Raw genomic sequence first — 22592 nt, 5'->3', positions numbered from 1 at the left:
AAAAAAAAGGGCATGATTTTCAACAGCATTCCAGTGATAGCACTGGAGAAGGTAGGATATTATTCTCTATGAGAACTATTGAGTATATAGACATATATATATGTATATATATATATATTCAACAATGTTTATTTTTTCTGTCAAATACTGATAAGTTTTCCATACTAAATGTATAACAATTTATCATTATTACCATCATATATATTGTTTGTAGGAAAGTCATAGTTTTAAATGGATAACATTCTATTTATCTAATAAAACTGTGACAAAAAAATACTGTGAGGCAAACCTAAAGCTTCTTGACAGTAGACTGGATCATAGAGCAACAGAAATGCTCTAATTAGGCTACTCAGAAAAACTCTTTGGCAATACAACCATTTAAAATGCAACGCATTCACGAGAGAGGGTCTACAAATAGAATGGATATTAGAAAGTTACCACCTCTATTCTGAGAATGAAGTGCTTTGGCTCATGCTGCTCATAATCAGAAAGAGCTGTAAATATTAAAATGTTTTAAAACTTCAATTTCATATGTTATAAAAGGATGCCATATTTTGTCAGAAAAACAGCCCAAACTTGAGCGTCATAACAAAGGAATAGCAGAAATGCAAAGCTGAATTTTTGATTGCGTATAAGTGCTTTCTAAAGCCAGACTGTTACCTTAAAAGTTAGCACCATCAACCATATCCTTTCCTTCCTAAATAGAGCCTAGCTTAAAATACCAACATTACATACAGATTCTTCAGGAATTTTGATGTGGTACAGATTTATCAGATTTCAGACTTCAATAATTCTTCGGGAACTTATTGTATTAAGACCTTTACCCAACTTGTTAGGCCTCTTTGGGTCTCCCTTCTCTGCTATACATCTCTTCTGATAAAATTGTTCCCAAGTACCTCTGTTTGGTCAACTGAACAGTCTGTACTAGAAGAGAAGTGCATTGATTTAGCAGTGCAGCTATGATGATATTAATAAGGTTCAATCCCTTGTTCTAGGGAGTATATATTTGGTGTAACCACCCACATGTATGATAAGGTACCAAGAAACCTGAAAATTAAAATAGGACTAGAAAGTTTACTTAGAAGGAACAAACCATATCCTACCTAAATGATGAATATGTTTATGTCCATAATTCATGGGAAGAATAATGATTTGCCAATCACATACATTTTTGAAGCACACTTTGGCCCACTTAGCTAATTATGTCAAATTTTAATCAGTATTGGTATTTTATATGACTATGACAGCCATTTCCTCAGCATTTTGCAGGCAAAAGAAACCTGGAATCATGCCCTGGGATGTCACATCAGGGCCAATTCTACTAAGAGCAAAGAATGAGCTCCATGACAAAACAAATACCTGCTTGTAAGTATGTCCAAGTAAAAGTCAAACAGCATAATTCATTTTTCCACTTTTGCAATACTTCAGAGCAAAATATTAAAGACAAAAATAGAAAAGTAAAATAAACTTGGAACTACAAAATGAAGTTTATTTTTAGAAAGACTATGCTGAGGAAGAAAAGAATTATGCCTTTATTTTAGCTGCAGATCTATATTTTTTTGATTATTGAAGGGCATATCCCAGGGCCTAAGTACGTTCTGGATTTAATTTAACCTTAAGCATTGGGCCTTTTCTGTATAGGTGAGTGCAAGGATACTTCTGTTCAAAGTAGTAATATTTCTTGACAATAGAGATGTTTTGTTAGACTATACCAGTGTTTTACTGTATTTATTTATATATGTATTTATTTATTTATTTATTTATTTTGAAGAGCGTGTAAAGTGGATTGCAACTGAGGATACTGAAAACAAAGTACAGTCTAGAGTGTGAAAACAATAAACGATAAGACACTTAGTACTAGGGTTAGTATCAGGTGTACCACTTATCACCCACTAAAGGACTGGTCAGTGATTTTTCTTTAATAGGCTGAAAATATTTTAAGTTATATGCTGTTGTTCTGGACCAGAGGATATGACATGCTATGCCTACATCAGAATGCAGTTAGTCTGACTTTCAAACTGGATTTCTTTATCATAACTACTGCAGATCCTGTCATAACATGCTAGGAGAGGACCCTTGGTATGGATTTATAAAACTGTGCTTGAAGTTTTCTCCCTGCATATTCAATTCATAAAATCAGGAATGGCCTAGCTACCTCATGGCAGTATCAGTAACAGGAATGAAACAGTTCAGATGAATCAACAGCAAACTCCAGACATGATACTTTAGGGACCACTTTGCTTACCTTGTCTGAATATGAAAATTATTTGTGGTCCCAGTATGTTCATAATCATGGATGGCAGCTGCAAATATCATTGCTAAAATTTCCAGTTCTGTGAGCCAGTGCTAGTAAATGAAAAACAAATCTTAGACATAATTTCTATAACAGCCTAATTCAGATAACTGCAGTACTGGAAGTATTTTGCACTACCTTCAACTAAATTAAACTTCACACTTTTCTGATTTCAGTTGACTATAGATTCATAACACCTAAGTATTATATAATAAAATAAGTCCTTGTGCTTATTAGGATTTATCTAAGACCAAGTTAAATACTTTATGATCACAAGCAAAGTAAATATTGGCAGCCAAAATACATAAGAAGTTATTAAGAAAATTACATGGTATATTTCATAGCTGTTTTGAGTAGAAAAAATCTAATCTGCTAGACACTATCTGGCACTTGCCAAATTATGGTAAATTCATCTAAAAACTTGATACAAAATTAAGATTATAATTTATCTTTTAGTGAAAAATATATAAAGTTCACAATACTTTCTAGGTAAAACATCAGCATTAACTATTTTTCACCTGTACTATAGTACAGAAATTAGGCCTACGGGAGATTTTTTCAGTTCTAAATTATATTGTGCTTTGTGTTATCATATCATTCAGCTAACTAGAAATGTAAAAATGTCGTGCACAAAGCTGGTATACAGTTACACAGAACAAAAGGCAAGAAGGATCATCTTCTACACAAAATAATACAGACCCTAGAGTTTTATGCACTTTTATACATCTTGCTAATTGAGAATGTCCTGTATTGATCTTCTTGTGAAATCATCTTTGTTATTTTTTCTTTCAAGTTCTATTTTATTACTGAGAAACCAAGCTCAAGGAGAAAATGTACTCCATCTAAAAATGGGGGTAGAAGCATCGTATGAAAATTAACCCTGCAATCATAGGACTGATTAAGTCAAATGCCAGTTAAGCATTTTCACATATATTTCAGACTTTTTTCAGTGTAGAAGTAAGCTTCTGTACTATAAGATCTAAGAATTATCTTCATCCTTAGGCACTCATATAGGCACATATATGTATATGAATGCATATGAGATGTATAAGATGCCAGAAGTTGTACCAATTTTTCAAAGAAGAAAGAAAAACATCAAAATTCCTAAGTTGTGTGAGAACAATGAAATAGGTCATTCAGACACCAAATAAGATAGCTGAGGAACAAGTAGTGCTGGCTGTTGGTGAAGCTGTATAGATTTAAAAAGGTCACAATGGAGGAATGAGAATGTACTGTAAGCAGTTCTAAAAATGGAAAAGATGACCTTCATAGTATTGTGTGTCATAAGAAATCGGGCCATGACTGCTCCTGGCTTTCACACTGTTTTCAACATACCAAACAGAATAGAAACCCAGAAATTATTAGTAACTGAAGCTAAACATAAACATTTTCTTTCAGATGCCTTTTCAAAGCTCTTTTTTTTTTAAGTTGCTAGATAGTTCATTTATAAGTCTAGTGCTTCTTAAAAACAGTATCTATAGATTATACAGAATTTTCATACCATATTATACAAAGGCAAGTATTCTAGACACTGTAGCAGTACAGTCAAAATTCAGATTAGTATTAAAATCTGCAAATCAGAGAACTATTTAGCTAAAGGATTCCTAAGGAAGCAGGAGAAAGCTCTTAGAGAGAAAATTAAGAATTGTTTCTTCAGAGAGAGAGGGAAAAGCAGTCTCTTGTATCTGGAAGTCTGACAGACTACAAAGAGCTGGAATCTACTTCCCTCCTGGAAGATACTGTGTGATGCAGGTGTAACAACTCTTGGAAAAGATCTCTTCTATTGAGAAATGTTTTGCAGTACTATAAATTTCTTATAACTAAATAGATGCATTTCAACTTTTCATGAACTCTGGTTCAAACTATTTTTTTAAACAACAGTGGATTAAAAAATGAGTAAGAACAGGAGTCTGACAATACACTTGTTGACAGTAAAGACATTTTTTTCCTTTCATTTGAGCAATACAGGTACGTGGGAGGAGAAAAGGGATGGTGGGAAGATGATCGATGACTCAAAAGTTCTTTACAAGATGTATTCCCTGAGACTTGGATTCTTGAATCTTTATAAAGATGAAGACTTCATAAATGCTAGCTTGAGATATATATTTTAGTTGTATCATCTGGGATTTAAACTCTTGGGGAGGTTAATAGATTGTCTGCCATCTGTGATATCTAACTTTCTAACACACATCTGAAGTGTCTGAATCTTTTTTCTTAAGATAGACAGCCAATATCTTCTGGAAAATATAATGAACATTTTATTTCTTTAAATGAGACTCTGAAAATGTGCTATTCTTCACTGAAATCTTTTTACAGGCTTGTGGAAAAGGATAAGTTCTGAACAGCCAAGCATTTTGGCAAATGGCCAAATATGGCTCTATTCCAGGTGCCCATAAAAGATACAAAATGTATGACCTCCTCAAGAGGAGTCTTAAAAAGGATTTTCTAAAACCTTTTTCTAACATTTGCTTCTGTATGTCTTTCAGAACTCAACAAGCATGACAGCAATTCTTTGCAAGATTTGGGAGTCAGTACCAGTTCTGAAAAGACACAGTAAAAGCACAAGAATTTGAAATCACACACCAGTCTGCAAAACTCACAGAAATTTGTTATACAATTGCATCAAACTGATGTGAGTATCATCCAAATCCAAGAATTCGTTAGATGATATAGCAGAAATAAAAAAGCTACTGCAAGTAGCAATAAAAAGCTACTGCAAGCCAATGCAGTAATCTGAAAAAAAAAAATAGTTTGAGAAGCCAACTTCAAATCATTACTGAGTAAGGTTCAGTAAGGGTGTAATCAACCAGGCAACAGGAAAGAAAGGGAAAAAAAACGTTAAGCAGAACATTTGTGCATGATACTGATGAGTTCTCAGACTGCAAATGACATTTGGGGCAGAAATACTTTGCAAGCTGCAGAATCACTAGGCCTTCTTTCAAACACTGATTTCTATAAACATTTCTTCTGCCTGGCAAATTGCATCTGTTTGAAGGCACTCTTGACTAAGTGTTGTCCTAGTTAGATAACTTTCCAAGAACTTTCCAATATCATAATTCAGCAATTCAAATGTGAATATTTAAAAACTGGCCTAATTTTATAGGAATATCTTGTACAGGCACTGCAAGATTAATGATCTTCTACAGCACAGTAACAGCAAAGTTTATACTTTTCTAAAAATATTTGTCTAAATCACATCAAAGTGCAGTTACAAGGTTAAGTTGCCAGTTGGAGAGACCTTTCTCATTCTCGTGTGCAACTGGTGAAATAGCAGATATTCAAATACAAAACAGATTCCTTCATTCAGCGTTCAGAGACACCTAAAGTGTGTTGCAAAGTTGTTTAGTCAATGGATAAACATCCCAAATTGAGTGGGATAGCTCATAAAATTCAAACCTTGTCCTGGCATCACAAAGAAAATCTGGGACACTACTGCCTTTTTTGAAGGGGGTAGGAACACAGGCCAAGGGGATGTTTATAATCTGTGAAGAACAAAGGGATTTTTCTCCCTTTTAAGCTGTTTATCCTGCAACAGAGACATGTCTCACATGACTTCATGCTTGCACTTGATCTCACAGTAGAAGACAAGTCTAGGATAGGAACCATGATTCCTTCAAGATTTTTTATTAAAATATGTTTTCTGTAGGTGAACACCTTATACAACTGTAGTTTGGAGTCAGAGAGTCGTCCAGCCTATTCTTCAGTCTCATATAGAAGTCTTTCTCAAGAAAATTTTTCAAGGTTAAAGAGAATCTTGGCTGGTGAAGACTACAGACTTCACTCTATAAGTAGCACTTCTATTAATACGTAGCTTGAAAACCTTCATGCTTAGAAGTAAAAAGCTTCCTTTATGCTATAGAATTCTTGCAATGCCTAGGAATTTCTTGCCTCTGCTGAAGCCAATGGCAAAGCTTTCAGTGAGAAAAGGCTGAACATAAGTGAATGATTTTCATTTATTGTCTATATACTGGAGCACAAACACTTAAACTCAGCCTGAAAATTTTTTCTTTCTAAAGGTCTAATGGAATTGTTTTGTGGCTATGCAAATAGAAATCAGATGCTATCACTTTCCGCTTTCTTTTTTTTTTGTTTTGCTTTGTTGTTGTTTTTTTGTTTGTTTTTAAGAAAAAATTGTTATACCCATAGTGAAGACAAATCATCAAAAGAACATAACAGAAATGTCCATTTTCTTTCAGTCAATGTTTACTTTTTTTGAGCAAACTGATAGTGAAGAACCTCCCACTACTCGTATTAAGTGAAAGATAAGTGCTTAGAATAAAAATGCTTGCACATATTCACTTCAGATTCCCAAATAATTACTAAAGAATACTGAGATATTGCAGTAATGCAAAACAATATAGGCACATACAGTATGTAAAGGCAGTCCTAAATAAGGTTATAAATTTAAAGAAAATTTAAAGAAATTTAAATTTAAAAGAAAAGAAAAATAAATTTAAAGAAAAAGCAACTGCAGAGTGTTTGAGTAAGGCTGCACTGATTCAATATACTTTTCAATGGCCAAGACCTCAGCAAATACTAGTTTCCTTGCCTGATCACACCTCCCAGGCTCCAATGTAGAAGCAAAAATTCTCACATTCTCACTCCTACAAATGTACCTCTTTCAGTATGATACACAATGCACAAGCCCAGGCAATGAAAAATGAAAACGTTTTAAGATTTTTTTTCCCTTTTTTCCTCTGCATCAGGAGATTTCCAAGCTGGAAAAACTGTTAAAATGACATGAAGTTCACAGTCTGAACGGTAGTTTGGAATCTCTCTGCATAATTTTCGAGGGAGCTTTTTACTGAAAACACACATATACATTTATCCAAAACATCAGAGACTCTGCAAAAAGAAGTAAATTGAACGTCATACTATTTCTTACCATGATACCAGTGTGAATCATTATGTAATGCACAGTTTGAGTAACATCAGCTGCATGGATCAAATTGTGATATGGATTTTTGTATTTGCTATAACCAACCTCAAGAGCTTCAGCAAATGTAATAAGATTGGGAACAGGGATCTGGAGGAGGGAAGCAAAAATTAAAATTAATATTTTTTCTTGCAACAGATGCAAAGTTAATCGTGCAATAAATAAACCACAAATAAGTACATCATATAATTTAGTTAATAAATAAGAAAAGAATAATTTAAAATGTAAAGGTCTAAAATCTAATATGCTTCTGGAAGTCTTCATCCAGTTCTTGTAGATGTTACATCCTACTACATACACCATGCACAGCAGGTGGTTAGTGTACAAGAGACTTTAGACCTATCAATCAAATAGTTTTTTTAGAGGTTTCTGTCTGTATGCATAGATTGCTCATATAAGAAAGGTATAACAGATAGCAGCCAAACAATAAGATTATTTCTTTTTCTTCATCAGCATTACATTGCCTGAGACAAGTTTTCCTTGAATCTGATAGTCTTCATTCCCTCCCTCCTGCTTCCTCCAAGCAATGTATGAAGTGCAAGTACTATCTACCACTATTTTTCCCCATATAATGAACTGATATTTTCCTTAAGATTTTTTAAATTATTATTTAAGATTTTTATTTATTTAAATATTTTTTATTATTATTATTTAAAAGCCGTGCAAGGTAAACAGTGGGATTGAGAATGGGTTTAAGCCCACCGAGCCAATAACATTGTGTACTTTCTGACTGTGCTGTTAATGGTGGCCCTGATGTGGTTCTGACTTCAAGCACCCAGAGCACTCCTGAAAAAAGGTAAGTTTGTGTTATTGGTTAAGTCATTATTCAAACCAACTTCAAAATGTGCCAGCCTCTTCAAAGGGTGCAAAATTTTGCTGTGGAGAGGTTTTGAACTCTATTGAGACTTTAGTTCAGCACTATCATAGTGATAAATTTGACACTTGACCCGGTTTTTAATCTCAGCCTTTCAAAGCTGGTTATAAACATTCCATATCATATTGCAACACCCTGCAAACACTATCTAAAAGCAGCCTTCTCTATATGTATCATCAAAGTTGGTTTGGAGAGGAAGGTTCAGCTGAAACCTCTGAACAGTTTTGACCAACACACTATGAACTAGGCTATGAATAGAGTATGTAGGACTAACTACAGTTTTCTGCCTTATTAGGAATCTTTCTTCCATCTATTTAATCTGTTTAATGCTTAAGGCATTTAACTGCTCAATAGCAACATCCCATCCCAAACTGACTTGACATGGGTCTACATAGCATTCGATTTCTTGGGCTGCAGAAACATTTGCCTGCTCTGGGTGAAGTTTCATTCAGTGGAGCTATTGGCATATTATGATCTTCCAATTGCCATATTCTACAAAATTCTGCACTGCATTGTACAATAAAATACCATTTCAAATATATCCTAGCTTTCTTATATTTTAAATTTGACATACTTATTTTTGTATACGTATTTTTATTAGTAAATAGATTCTGACCTTGAAACGGCTCAAAAGGTCGTATCGAGTAAACAGCTCATACATCATAAATTTCAGACTGTGCTCTCCACTTGCTTCATTTAGGGCAAATACGTCAAAAGACCATTTATCAACATCCTGTAAATGAGGGGGGAAAAAAATGAAGTTTCTATCTGTTTAAATAGTTTTCCAGCTCATCACTGGAAAAAATATTTAGATATTTTGTGGTTTTGGAGTTTTTGTTGTGTTTTTTTTTTTGGGGGGGTGTCAATTTTATTTTTTTTTATTGTCCAAGTCTTTTGAACTCTTTCTGTTGATAACACATTGATGATAATTTCAATATTAATGATGAAAATAGTTGTGATGATTATGAATAAAATACTCATAACATGACCTATGCAACTTTCTATGCTTCAAATCAAAAGCCTTAATCTTTTACATTTAACAATCTGAATAAAAATTTTCTGTAGAACCTGATGAAGCTAATGTGAATGTCTGTCCTTGAAATATGCTATTATGCAAGGTCATTAACAATATAGCCATATAGCAATTTGTGAATAATACACTACTTTCAGGCTGTTAGGAAAAAACATGAGATACCGCATCCTTTCTCAGAACATATTGTTCTATATTGCATACGAAGCCATAGGAACTTGCCGTAGCCATAGGAATCTCAAATAAGAGATTGACTTTTAGGTAAACTACAGTGATGCCTTTTAATTCACAGAAATACTATACTTGTTCCATAAGCTGCAGCTTCTTTTGTTAGCTCTGTCCCCATACTACTTCCCCTTTTTCTTTCCAAAAAGGAAAAAAATGCTGCTGAGACACTGATAACCATACTACTGGGAGCTGATACAATCGTGGCTCTGACATTTTTATAAAACTTTCTATATGATTTTGTCCTAATGCTCTAATAACATCGTTAAATTAAATCACAACTAAACAGTGAAACAATAAACAGAATCATATGTTATTTGTGAATTTGTAACTATTAAAGTTCTCTGTTTTCTTTGTTCAGTTCTGCAGTAGTAAATACGGCTAGGGTATGTTCAGTAGAAAAAATGCATTAATTTCACCCTAAAAGACACTAAAAATAAGTACTAATACATCCAAATTCCACAACAATTAAACTTTTTTCACCTTAAATGTTACAATCACTTCTGCTGGGTAAGCCAAACCAACCATGCTAGAAGTTCTACGGTACATCCTAAAAGAAGAAATAAAATATTCAGCCATAGAATTCCATTAAAAATTATCTTTCATAATATGTGAAACAACAATAAGCTATTTGAGGATCTGATCCCAAAGACGACATAAGTCTTTTTATGAACTTCTGAGAAAAACTCTTCTCCTGGGGTATTACTGTTTTATGTCCATGCAGTCTTTGGTACATTTTCATATAGAAATTTCCAAGCTATAATGTTTACCCCAGAATTTTCCAAAATCCAGAAGATTTTGTTACAAAAGTAGAGGTCTCATCTGGATTTCTGTATATAAAAATACAAAGGTTATGGAAGTTGAACCTAAAATCCACCTCAAAGATTTGCTTCAGGCTTCTCCCACCATTTTGTGGGAGCTTCAACAACAAACAGACACTGTGGTCAAATGCAATGCTTGCTGTAATGAAAAAATAGCTCTCACCTTTCTACAAAAATCCCAGCCTGTACAGCATGCACAATGCTTCGGAATTTGGGCTTTTCTTCAGGTCTCCTCTTCACTATTCCCATTTCCCTCGTGAATGTAGAAGCTAACCAGTCCCGTACTTCCAGCGGGACAGAATCTGACTGGATGTCAGAGAGCTCATCCTCAGTGTCCAAAAGCCTCCTAAAAAATTAATAAAAGGTAACTGAGAAGATGGCAGATTGAAGCAAAAGGTGTATGGACATGTGAACAGCTAACAAAACTTAATTTAACAGGAGCAGAGGTTGTCTATAAAATTAACTTAGTACATCTTCAGATGCTTCTCTGGCAGACATACTCAGGCCTCCAGGAAGGCAGGCACAGCAGGTGTCTTCCTTTCTTCCCCTGTTCATGTTCCAGTAGGTAAAAGATGCTCAAATGCAAGATATTCAAGGAAAGGCAAGAGAAGGATTTTCCACTGAGACATTAACAGCTTTGGTGGATTGAAGTGTAATAATGAGTTATAAAGTCCCAAGGAGAGGTTTATGAGTGACTGACACAAATGCCTCTAGAAAGGGTGGCCTGATGCAATAACAAAGAATACCAGTGACCCATATGATCTATCTTCCAAAATGGTACCAAAATAGTTTTCACACTTACATGCAAAGAAAACTATATTACCTAACAACACTATGGCAAATTAGTTTCAATGAACACCCTGTATACATGTCCATTGCATTATTCCAGTGCAATAAAAGTATTAATGAGTATGAATTCCTTCTGTTTTGAGATTGATATTCCTGTTGAAGGAAGGGTAACAAAATCATAACAGTAAAGATATTATACAAGATTAGATTACAAGTCAGCTGTCAAAGTTCTTAATTGTTTAAAAATATAGAAAAGCTATGCATACCTTTTGCAGAATGAAAAAAGTAACTTCAGTTAAACAGAACTGGAGATCAATTTATTTAGAAGAAACACGTAACTAAATATTCTCCTAAAACAGTCTCAATTCTTCAATTCTACATTTCTATGAACATACCAGTAGTAGGAAAACTGCGTTTTTTTTTGTTATTACCTGCCCATATCACTCATCTGCTGGGGTTTTCTGAGAACCAAAGTGCTTATTTATTCTGATAATAAGTTTTCCTTCATTAAGTTATGCAAGAAACTTCAGTCAGGATGATCTGAACACAAGTAAGGCATGCCACCCTTTAAAAATATTTTATTAAAAATAGCACCAATTGAATTGCAGACATTATTTGATTATGTAGATCTATTTCTCTGGTGATGTCTTTCTGAAACTACTTGAGTCTCCATGAATTGGACACGAAGCAATGGTGGACAAGGTATATTTAAGTGTGATTTGCTTATATATAACTCCATTGATTCTTCCTCCTATCTGTACACTTTCATATATTTTTAACAGCTCTTTCACGCTTTTTGCTTTCTTTGTTTCCCTTCATCACCATTTTCAAATCCTTGCCTAATCCAGGTCATTTCTGACATATAGAAGAATCGAGCAAAAACATGGGTGATGGAGTCCACATGTACATCTAATCCTGAGTGATTATAGGACAATGCCTAGTAGGAAGCATGACACCAGATGTGTCATACAAATTATTTGTGAACAATGAAACATAGGACTTGTAGGACTTGACAACTAGGATTAAAAAAAAATAAAAATACATAAAATTCTCCCAACATCAACCATGCTTACTGAAAGAAGAGCAGGAATATTCCTATTTCTTATAGACATAAAATCGTTAGACTACAAGTGTCTTCAACACAGGGTGCAGGAGGAGCAGAATGGACAAGAATTATGAGATTTCTCTGGCAGTGGGAGACTCGACAGAAGTCAGTAATTAAAGTTGGAGGAGCAGGACTTCTGCAGAAGAAAATATTTGGGTAAATTATCTTGCAAAACTGAATCCAGTCTAAGACTGCCAATACGGCAAAAGCTATAGATTGATTTTATTCCACCAATTTAAAACTAAGTTATAGTCCACTTAAATCCCTACTAGTCTAATGCTGATATTAAATATCCCTGGAGAGATCAGTACATTTTCATTTCTGATGAATACTTGGCATTTGATGTATTTGTAGTATAATCAGGAATAAACATTATAATCCCTAAAACAGCTTTATAACTATCCAAAATGCTACTCAAATGACATGAAATTATTCCAGCAATAAAAGGACCACTGTCAGTAGGCTATCTCAGATCCCACTGCATGAAGAACTCTACACAAATTTGCTATAGTCTGGTGCAGAACTGAATTTGGGACCAAGACCTGAACTTTACAGATATTAGCCACTGGAGTAAGAATTATGGATAGCAAGACACATTGCAGTTTCTCTAACTTTTTTAACCATTCATTTGTAAAGCAGGAGGACTATTCAGCCTGTACATGATAGCAATGAAGTTACTTTATGAAGACAGAACAGAGAAACCAGAATTTGAAAAAGTGTTGAACCAAGATATTTTGCTCAGTTTCCTCAGCACTCCAGGAATTTTCATGACACCACTCCTTTCTGATGACAGGTGACTGAACAATGTTTTATGTGAAAGACAGAGATTAAGTGTTTCTGGTTCCTACTCAAATCAGTAGGAAAGCAACCGTAACACAGAATTACATTGTAAGCACAATCCTTTGTAAATATCAGCTCTTACAGATACCTCAGATCAGAACACCTTCAACATATAACCTCAATAAGTTTTCCAGAAGAATTAGTTATTTTAAGAAGCCTAACTGAGACAACATTTAAGGAGAGGAAACAAGGGCTAGTAACTGTCTATTTTTTTACATCTTCCTGACCTTTTGAATTGTACGATTCATATTGGGGAAAATTACACATGGCATTTGCATTGCTAGAAATGGCCTTTGAATAAATTAACTAATGACTGACATTATTCAATAATTACAGAGACAGGGTCCATCTATGTATCCACACAGCTGAATAAATGGATGGTTAGATGCATCTATAATTTGATGGTAATTTTGTTTAGAAAAGATTTTTTTTATATATTGCACTATGCATAGTACGCTTAATTATCACAAATTGTTGGAATCCAATATTGAATTAATTTTATAGTTCATTACTTTTGTCCACTTCTATTCATCTATCTATACCTTGATTAAAAAAAATATGGTATTTCCATTACATTTCCATGGGTGTGTATATATATGTATACATATGCCGTCTTGTGGATTCTGTGAAATATATCTTTAATTGTTCACCTTTTATTTACTGATTATGAAAACACTTCTTTGAAATTACCCAAATTTATACCTTAAGATGTAAAAATCTGAAATAGTTTTATCAGTACTTGTATATAATACATACTTGTAAACAATACATGTATAAATTTTACTAAAAGTAACACAAAGAACCTTCAGCAGAAGCATCAAAACTCACACATATTAACAAGAAGAATTAATAGTATTTTACCACTTACACTAGAATAGTAGCTAAAATTTGTTTGGTTTTTTTTCATTCCCCTTGAATTATATTTTGATTTTGATGAGCCACCATTTATTATTATTTTGCTTTTTAACATGGATCTTGTTTTCATGTTGAGCTACTTTTAATCTTGGTTGCTGGCTGCTATTCTATACATGCAAATCATTAGAGTGAACTAAGTAGATGACAGAGCCCCTTCTACATGCCTGTCCGTCTTGCTGTTCCTGTTGGTCAGAACTTAACTGAAAAAAAGGCTGGCTCCCAGCAGATGTATTATGATGTCACTCTGGTGCAACCACTGAGTATTATCACATCATCATTGCTTTGAAAAAAATTCTACAATGCAACATTTTCTACAATTACTGGGGGGGGGGGGGGGGGTGGAAGTAATAATCAGAAATGTATATTAAGAACATTTTTATTCCTGAGCATTTATACTACTGGTCTTTTAATGTATACCTACTTAGAATGCACAGCTTTTAAAAGCTTCAGTAAAATCAGTGAAACAATAGGAAGTTATTGGCGCTTGGGTTTTGCCTAGTGAAAGTTATTACTGTCTAGATAAAAGGAAAATATATTTACATAATTTTGCATTCTATAATTCTATTATGTAGACTTCCTGCTCCAACCTGCTACTTCATGGATCACAGGTGAATAGGTAAATTATTTGGGATTATTCGGAATGCCTTTACAAAGACAAACATTGTTAAACCACTAAACTTCATGCCAAATATTACAGAGGTGTTTTTTTTTTTAACATTTTGCAATATAAAACTTTACATAGATTCAAAAATGCCATCAGAAAAAATAATGAATAAAATAACAAGTGTCAAGAAGAAAAATTGTACCAATATGAATTCCATTCAGCTGGGAAGCATGAACTCCAATAGCCCAGTTTAATTAAATATATATAAATATACCAAGGCACATGATGTAGCTTTTTCTTCCCTAAAACTAATCAAAACTTTAAAATGCTAACAAACAAACAAAGAAGCTTTAACAGCGTGGTCCACAGAAAGTACTTTTTCTTCAACACAAATTCAGAACTGCAGGGTTACATACAATTATTTTGCCCATATATCATTAGCCTATTAAGTAGATGCAATATGTGGAAGAGATATGCGTAGGAAGGAGAGGGGGAGGCTTAGGTTATTTAATTCTATTCATTCCATGATTGGAGCTCCCATTGACAGTAGTGGGAATATGGTAAAGTATGGTCCATGGCATTTCAGCTTAGCAATCAATTAATGCTGCAGTCATAGTAACTAATAACCTGATCTTCTTGTCATAGTACTGTGTTTTTCTGTCAAGAATAATTCTTCAAAATTCAAGTAGTGATAATTTCTAGCTCTCTTTTCATTTAATCAGAATTTTAAATATGGTAATGGACTAGTCAGAAATACATTTCTTTTCCCTTAGGAATACATACCTGATATATTGTGGAGGGGAAGAAAGAATAGCAAATGAAGAAAAAATATTAGATAATCACTACAGGGAAAAAAAAAAATCATCAGTGCCAATCAGTCATTCTGCCTAACAGAGATGGTGAAAGATTTGAAACAACGCAATGATGCATTTATGGGGGCCAGAGAAAGAATTAACTCTTCATCATTTAGCCAATCACTCAAGCTGATGACCAACTCCTTAACAGTAAATTCATCAAAGTCCTATCTTATTTTTGGAAGGTCCAAAAATAGAATTCACATTTTCATCAATTAATTGTGTTGCAGTTTCTCACTATCTTCCTGAAAGAACATGAATCAATATATTTAGTTTCTATTTACATCCTCTATCTTCCCTTACAATTTCCACTTACTTCCAGTAAAAAAAAAATCTCTCGACTTCCACTGAAGATAATGAATTGCAAAAATTATTGTGGTGCACTTTTAGTGTATGAAGGCCTTTCTAAAGAAACAGTGCATTAACAAACATGTCACACTCTTAAAATTTAGCACATTCTCAGAAGAATTGTCCTCAGATAAAGATCAATTAATTACAATAAACACTCTAGACTCTGGATGAAATACAATTATTACAACAGCAGATAACCGATGGGGGAAGGGCCATTGTTACTGGAAACATTCATTTATTGACATGTGCTGCCTCTCAACTACCTTTTCTATTCAAATACAGACCTACATACCAAAGGCCATCAACAATCTTAAGATTCAGGTCAGGATTTTTTTTTTTTTCCCAGGAGTAAATCTGTAAATTGATGTATTTTCCCATTTTTATTCAGTTGCTTTAACATGGTATTCTGGAAGCTCTATAGGATAGGAACTACTGAAAGCCATGATTCTCAAATAAATTAATAGTAATAACTTTGAGATAGAAAAAATCAAAAACTTTTGAAAAGGGATGCAGCCTATTTATTAAATATCCTAAATGAAATGAACTGCAGAATTGCAGTCAGAATTTAACAGATTTTCAGTAACTTCAGTTTTTTTGTTTGTTTTTAAATAATTTTGATGCTATTTTAAACTTTCCTTTTAGAATAGCCTTTGGCTTAGTACAAAAGATTTTGAAGGTTTATCTTAAATTTCTATACAGGTGAAATACACTGAATTAATCTCAATACAACAAGCTTTTTCTGAACAATTTCTCAGTATCACTTATGAATTCACTTAATGGATGAACTGAATGATTTTCTTCAAATGATACATTTATTACTGACAAAGCAACTTCAGCAAAGAACATTTAACCATGGGTTCAATATGGAGGACAGCAATACACACTCATAGCAAGCTTGTCTGATTGTGAATATTTAAGATTGAGATTTAACTTCATGTCATATAATTGCCATGCTTAATAATTGTCAATTCTGATCTCTCCTCCACTAAGTCATCTCAGAGAGAGCTCAAGGTCCATATTTTTCACCTGGCAAATAATTACCAAATCGAGTATCCCATTCCTCTTGTTTAATCCTTGTATCATTAGGAAGATTATTTTCTTTAAACTTTCCCTGATTTTTTTAAAAACAGTTAATTTTGAGGGGAAATATTGTCTAGCTCCTCAATGATGACAACTGAACTAAAATAAATTACATCACTGACTGAGTGTCCTAATGCACTGAGAATGAAACACAGTTACCTTCATGTGTAAATGAACAAATCTGTCTTTTCCAGTACATAGATTGGGAATATACACTTTTAAAATATTGAGCAACCTAAATCTCTTTGATGTAATAGAATTTCACTCTCAGTCCTTGAACCTGCAAAGGTTTGCCAGTGGGAATGTCTCCAGTGATGACCCTGAATAGATAACGGTGTCTTGATTAGTACATCTTCCATAAGCAAAGCCTTATAATCAGTGAAATATGATTCACAAAGTCAACTGTATTTTGTACACTATGTGCAAGTGGGACCTGAATGCAAATAGCCCTGTAACATTAAGCAACCAACTCCTGCTGTGAGATGCTAAGCTATGCAGCAGCTATTCCATGCTGAGTTAGTGGTAATTTAGAGCTTTGCAACACCGATACAAAATATAGCTTGTGAAAATAAAATGACAAAGAAATGTAAAAATAATAAAAAAAAAAGCCTTAACTGAGTTTTGTTATTGTTTAAATTTTTTAAAAATACAGAGAAGCTGCTAAATCTAGATTGATGGCCATAAGAAAGATAAGAAAGTGAAAGAGAAGGCACAAGGGTACCAGATTAGTATACCAGTTAATTATTTTTTGGAGACATTAATTACTAGTCTCAGACAGATCTGCTGCCATGGACTCAATTTGTTGCAGTACTGAGAACCTTGAAATCACCAGGCAACAGCATTCTTCTGCTCATAAATATAATTAAATTTGTGTACTGGAAGTTGCCTAAAAATAGGCTACATTGATCATTCCTCACCCTGGGATCTCTGGGAATCAGGGCAGAATTTCATTTAGTTGGTAAACTTCATTCTATTACACAGAGCTCTGTGAGCACCAGCATCTAGCCAAATTGTTGCTCCTTTTTCCTTAGACTCCATGTGACAAAGATACACGTGCATGTTCCTATCACAAATACTTCTGTGGTGCACTCTTTAGGGTCATGCCAGCATTTGGTGATATGAAATGATGTTAACTCTAACTCTTGCAAGTGACACAATCCCAATTTAAAGCATTTCCCTTTTGTCCTCAATTTGAAGATTTGTTTCTCTGTGCTTGATGTCTGGTGACAGCAGAAATACTTGGTGCATTAATAGAGCAGTGAACTGAAATTCAGTATGGTCCAAGATGTTTATTATAACAGCAGTCACAAAGATTGGGTTTAATGACCTCCTTTTTCACTAATATACATATCAGAATGTGTACATTTTTTAGTAAGAGCTTTTTCTCAAGGACTCTGTTCAGCATTATAGTATCACTGAAATACCTTCAGTATTTCCAAATCTCTCATGCAAACAGATGACACATATTGTTATAAGACCACCCTTAATGAGATTTCCTTTCTCTTTCAAGAATGTTGCAATAACTTGTATTTGTTATTTTTTTCTTGTGGAATCAAACAAAGATGTTCAAAGCAATTGCTAGCTATATACGACAGATCTAATTCATATATTACTGAAATATGGTCTACTTTCAAAAAAGTTTTCAAAAGGTTAAAGCCTTCTAAAAGGGCATTATACAGTCTAAAACAAAGTAATATCTAGATGTGGAATTGAAATGGCACAGATAAATATCTTCCTGAAACCAAGTCTATTTGATAAAATATTAAAGCACTTTAAAAACGTAAAATAAGACCGTGATTGGAACAAAATATTCTGACTTTATCCAGAACAACTTTAAAATGTTCACCACAAGAAGTTTAAATTTTAAGGTTTTATTGGCTCTCAAATGCATTTTTTTTTAAATCTTGTAATTTCCATCCACATTTTATCTGACTTATTTTCTTCTCACTTAGCATGAATAAAGCGCTGTGTTTACAAGGAATGGAACAGCTGTCCTGACTGAATTATCAGCCTGTATTTATTTCCTGTTTGACTCCAAAAATCCTTCTTCCACTACCTTGAGCCAAGTGTCAGGTACTAACGGAGACAATTCTGCAAGACTTGTCAGAATTATTTATAACACCTATTGAGTAAGTTTGAACTTCTTCCACAGAGGAGATCTGCTGAGGGGCTGGAACTGGGAGATGTTCACTGATTATTCTCAGCTGACAACAAACCTCGTCTTCAGTGACTGAAGTGCTAGTTTTCTTTCAAGGAAGCATTTAGTGTGGCTCACATTTACTCTGTACTGAGAGATGCAACAGTCCTAAAAAGCGCCCATTAAAGAAGCTTGTTAATTAACATGGGGACACAGTTAATTAAGCTCAGAGGAAAGCAGCACTTATATACGTATGATTTCTCTGTGCTTTCCAACTTCCCATCACCTCAGAACCCCTCACACAGCATATTGACAATCACTGCCCCAAACCAATTTTTCATAACTTTGGAACATTATTCCTACTGTCTGGCTAGTTTCTAAGGAACAGCTTAGAACCCAGACAGTTCTGAGAGTTCTGCTCACAGAACTCCATAAATAAAACCTGATGTGTTATTTCTCTGCCCTTTCCACAACCCATCTGCCTATATTTTTAGAAAGAGTTTGTATGGATAAGCATTTTTAAAAACTAGGTATACCTACTATTTTCACAGAATCACAGAATCGTCTAGGTTGGAAGAGACCTCCAAGATCACCCAGTCCAACCTCTGACCTAACACTAACAAGTCCTCCACTAAACCATATCACTAATGGCTACATCTAAACGTCTTTTAAAGACCTCCAGGGGTGGCGACTCAACCACCTCCCTGGGCAGTCCATTCCAATGCCTAACAACCCTTTCAGTAAAGAAGTTCTTCCTAATATCCAACCTAAACCTCCCCTGGCGCAGCTTTAGCCCATTCCCCCTCGTCCTGTCACCAGGCACGTGGGAGAATAGACCAACCCCTACCTCGCTACAGCCTCCTTTAAGGTACCTATAGAGAGCGATGAGGTCTCCCCTGAGCCTCCTCTTCTCCAGGCGAAACAACCCCAGCTCCCTCAGCCGCTCCTCGTAAGACTTGTTCTCCAGACCCCTCACCAGCTTCGTTGCCCTTCTCTGGACTCTCTCGAGCACCTCCATGTCCTTCTTGTAGCGAGGGGCCCAAAACTGAACACAGTACTCGAGGTGCGACCTCACCATTTTATTCTCAGATTAAAGGCTACAGTGCAGAGCAACAGACAGAAGGCAAGTAAGAGGACCTGAGAAAGATACCTCTTATTTGGCTAAAGGGTTTGAATTCTGTAGCCCATTTCCAGCTGCTGTTTGCATGCTAAATAAGATTCAAGGTGCTGACAGTTTACACATTTGATTGTACTTGCATGTGCACACACAACAAAATGCATCAAATCTCAAATAAATTAACAGGAAAAAAAGGATCTCTCCTAGTGTAAGTTGCCTGTCTAAAAGAGCAGAAGGTCCTTCAAGAGAAAGGGTGTGGGATGACTGGTCCACCTGTGACTGAGCAACCTCTAACTACAGCCAAAGTTTGCATCCTAATTCTCCTTTCATTCATTTGTGAAGCTCCTAATAAGAGGATGCATTCCTGTATTTTACCTCTCTATTCCAGGCCTTGAAGCCTGCAGAGATGCTTCCAGATGAGAAGTATTCCCTGCAATAAATTTTATTATGCTGTTAAATAGGTTGTAAATCATAACGTAAGGGATGCATTAGATGGCAAATTTTCTCTTCGTTACTGTTCCTAATCTGATTGTAGAGATATTTAGAACTTTCTCTCAGCTGATATTGAGGTCTGACTCCCAGAAAGGTGGAGAAGAGAACGTGACAGACAGGATCCAGTTTTAGGTGGCTGGTTGAAGATGAGATCAATTAATCAGGACAAAACTCAGGGCTGAAGTATGGGCAAATAAAAAGCAGGGGTATTTTCATGCAAGTTGAAGGTACTCTGTGTTGAACTTTTGGTCCTAATCCTGCAATACTTTGTACAACCAGACATCATTGCATTTTCTATTGTATAAGTCAAGTCTCAGGAACTATTATATCCCATGAAGTATGCAACTTTCTTCTGGGACCTAGTTAGTAGAAGTAATCAGTACTCAGACAGTTTTCTCACTGCTCTGCTAGGTGTATAAATTGTTATTGCTGTATGCTGTTGCAATTACTTTTATCAATACAACAATCCATGTGTGAGAAAACTTGAAGAAACCAGTTGAACTTTGCAACATATAGAAGTGCATATTCAGGCTCAGCCGGAACAGGTCATTCTATTTATGATATAAACTATTATTTCTAATCTTCTAGTGGGTACGGTTAACCCACTTCCAGACTCCTGACTGCAGTTGCTCTACACAGGACAAAGAACCTCTATTCTCTGGGAGGAAAAAGGACAAATATAACCACACAAGCTCACTCCAGCCTCAATCGCCATTTGACTTGATACACTGTTTTTCTTCCTTAAGAATTAGTTTCCCAGAAGCTGGAGAAATTTTTTCTCCAAGTTTTCTTTAAATGTTTTAACACAGATTTAGACTACAGAATACTGCTTGTGGTATTTAAAGCATGATTACCTTTACAGTTTGCCATTCAAAAGAGCTTACTATGAAAGAATCACTGGAGACTACAGTTTCACTCTGCCACATAATAAGTGTCTTAATTTATAAATTGTTTTTAATGAGGAAGAGAAAAAAAATGAAACAATTTTATAGATAATATTTTACAACTAAGAAGTGGAAGCTCAGTCTGTATTCCTAGCATAAATTTAACACAAAGGCCACCAGATCCAAACAGTGCATCACTCTAAGTCTGAATATAATGGAGACTGCATTACTCCAGACTGAAAACAAACTGAAACACTATAAACAGAAATAAAGAATATGGGGTATAAAATGCAAAACACAATAAATAAGAATAAATGTTGAAAAATGAGTTTCATTAAAGTTATTTCATTCTTAAATACTACTCATAGCATAGGTAACATGCTTTATATGTCTACATATATCTTAAAAATATAGGTATAGGTATGCAAGGAGTTATATAAACTGTATGCTTAATGTATATTGGTATTGTGAATGATACCAAAATTTGATAGGTTTATGAGCTCGGTTTGAGGTTGTATTGGAGAAGAGAAGTATTCAATAAATTAGAACAAACACAGTTACCTGTCTCAGAAATAAATATATGCACAGTATCATATAACCTGATTTAACTACCAGTATTTTCAATTATTCAATTTAATTTCATGCAGTTTTCACACCAGGCCCAGGTGCCTTGGAACTCACACAAGCTGTTTTGCCCAAGTCTGTTCAGTTCAGCTTAATTTAACTGAGTTTGTAAATGTAAGCCCTTTCAAATTCACAGAGATTTCTGATGTTTTTCAAGTTGTTCATTTAACTTGGGATCACTAACAATATTTCTGACAGTGTCCCTAAGAATGATATTGTTGTTAACAGGCTCCTCAGGAAATCTCCTTGCTTACCACTGTTTTATCATCTTTTACAGAACTAGATGTGTGTTAACTCTAAAGGCAGGACACCAGTGTAAGTGATTCTGCCAACTTAGTCTGTAGTGTAATCTGGGAAAAACAGAGTATTGATACCAGCTTCATTTGCTATTGTTTTCATCCTTCTGTGTCCAAATGGGTAGGCTTTCTATCACCCAATAGTAGGTGCTCCAGATTACAGACTTGCAAGGTTTGGTGAGTGAATCATACACATCAAAGGAAAAGAAACAGGAAAAAGCTAGAGCTGTAGTTTAAATGATGTACCAAATTCTCATACTTGCAAGAAAGCAAATGAGCTACTTAGGTCCATGCAATAATTAGTGTGATGTCAGACTTCCTAAAT

The 22592-nt window shown here is 34.6% G+C and overlaps 1 protein-coding gene across 18 annotated transcripts in view; it reads right to left on the bottom strand.

Moving 5' to 3' along the window:
* Positions 1–22592, bottom strand: part of PDE1A (phosphodiesterase 1A) — a 183690-nt gene that overhangs the window by 34730 nt on the left and 126368 nt on the right. For 14 of the 18 annotated variants that reach the window (XR_013953790.1, XM_080600441.1, XM_080600443.1 and 11 more), the window contains 5 exons: positions 10343–10525; positions 9842–9908; positions 8720–8836; positions 7179–7319; positions 2246–2346 (listed from right to left, as the gene is read on the bottom strand). Coding sequence is in view for 17 of the 18 variants with exons in the window: in XM_080600441.1 (XP_080456567.1) it covers positions 2246–2346; positions 7179–7319; positions 8720–8836; positions 9842–9908; positions 10343–10525 (609 nt within the window). In the remaining variant the exon portion in view is untranslated. The remainder of the gene's footprint in view (positions 1–2245; positions 2347–7178; positions 7320–8719; positions 8837–9841; positions 9909–10342; positions 10526–22592) is intronic. The other 4 variants (XM_080600445.1, XM_080600435.1, XM_080600432.1 and 1 more) reach the window with 1 other exon arrangement.

Source organism: Anser brachyrhynchus (genome assembly GCF_964034855.1).
Source record: "Anser brachyrhynchus genome assembly, chromosome: 7".
Taxonomy (NCBI): Eukaryota; Metazoa; Chordata; class Aves; order Anseriformes; family Anatidae; genus Anser; species Anser brachyrhynchus.
This window is presented reverse-complemented; position numbering and strand designations above follow the sequence as displayed.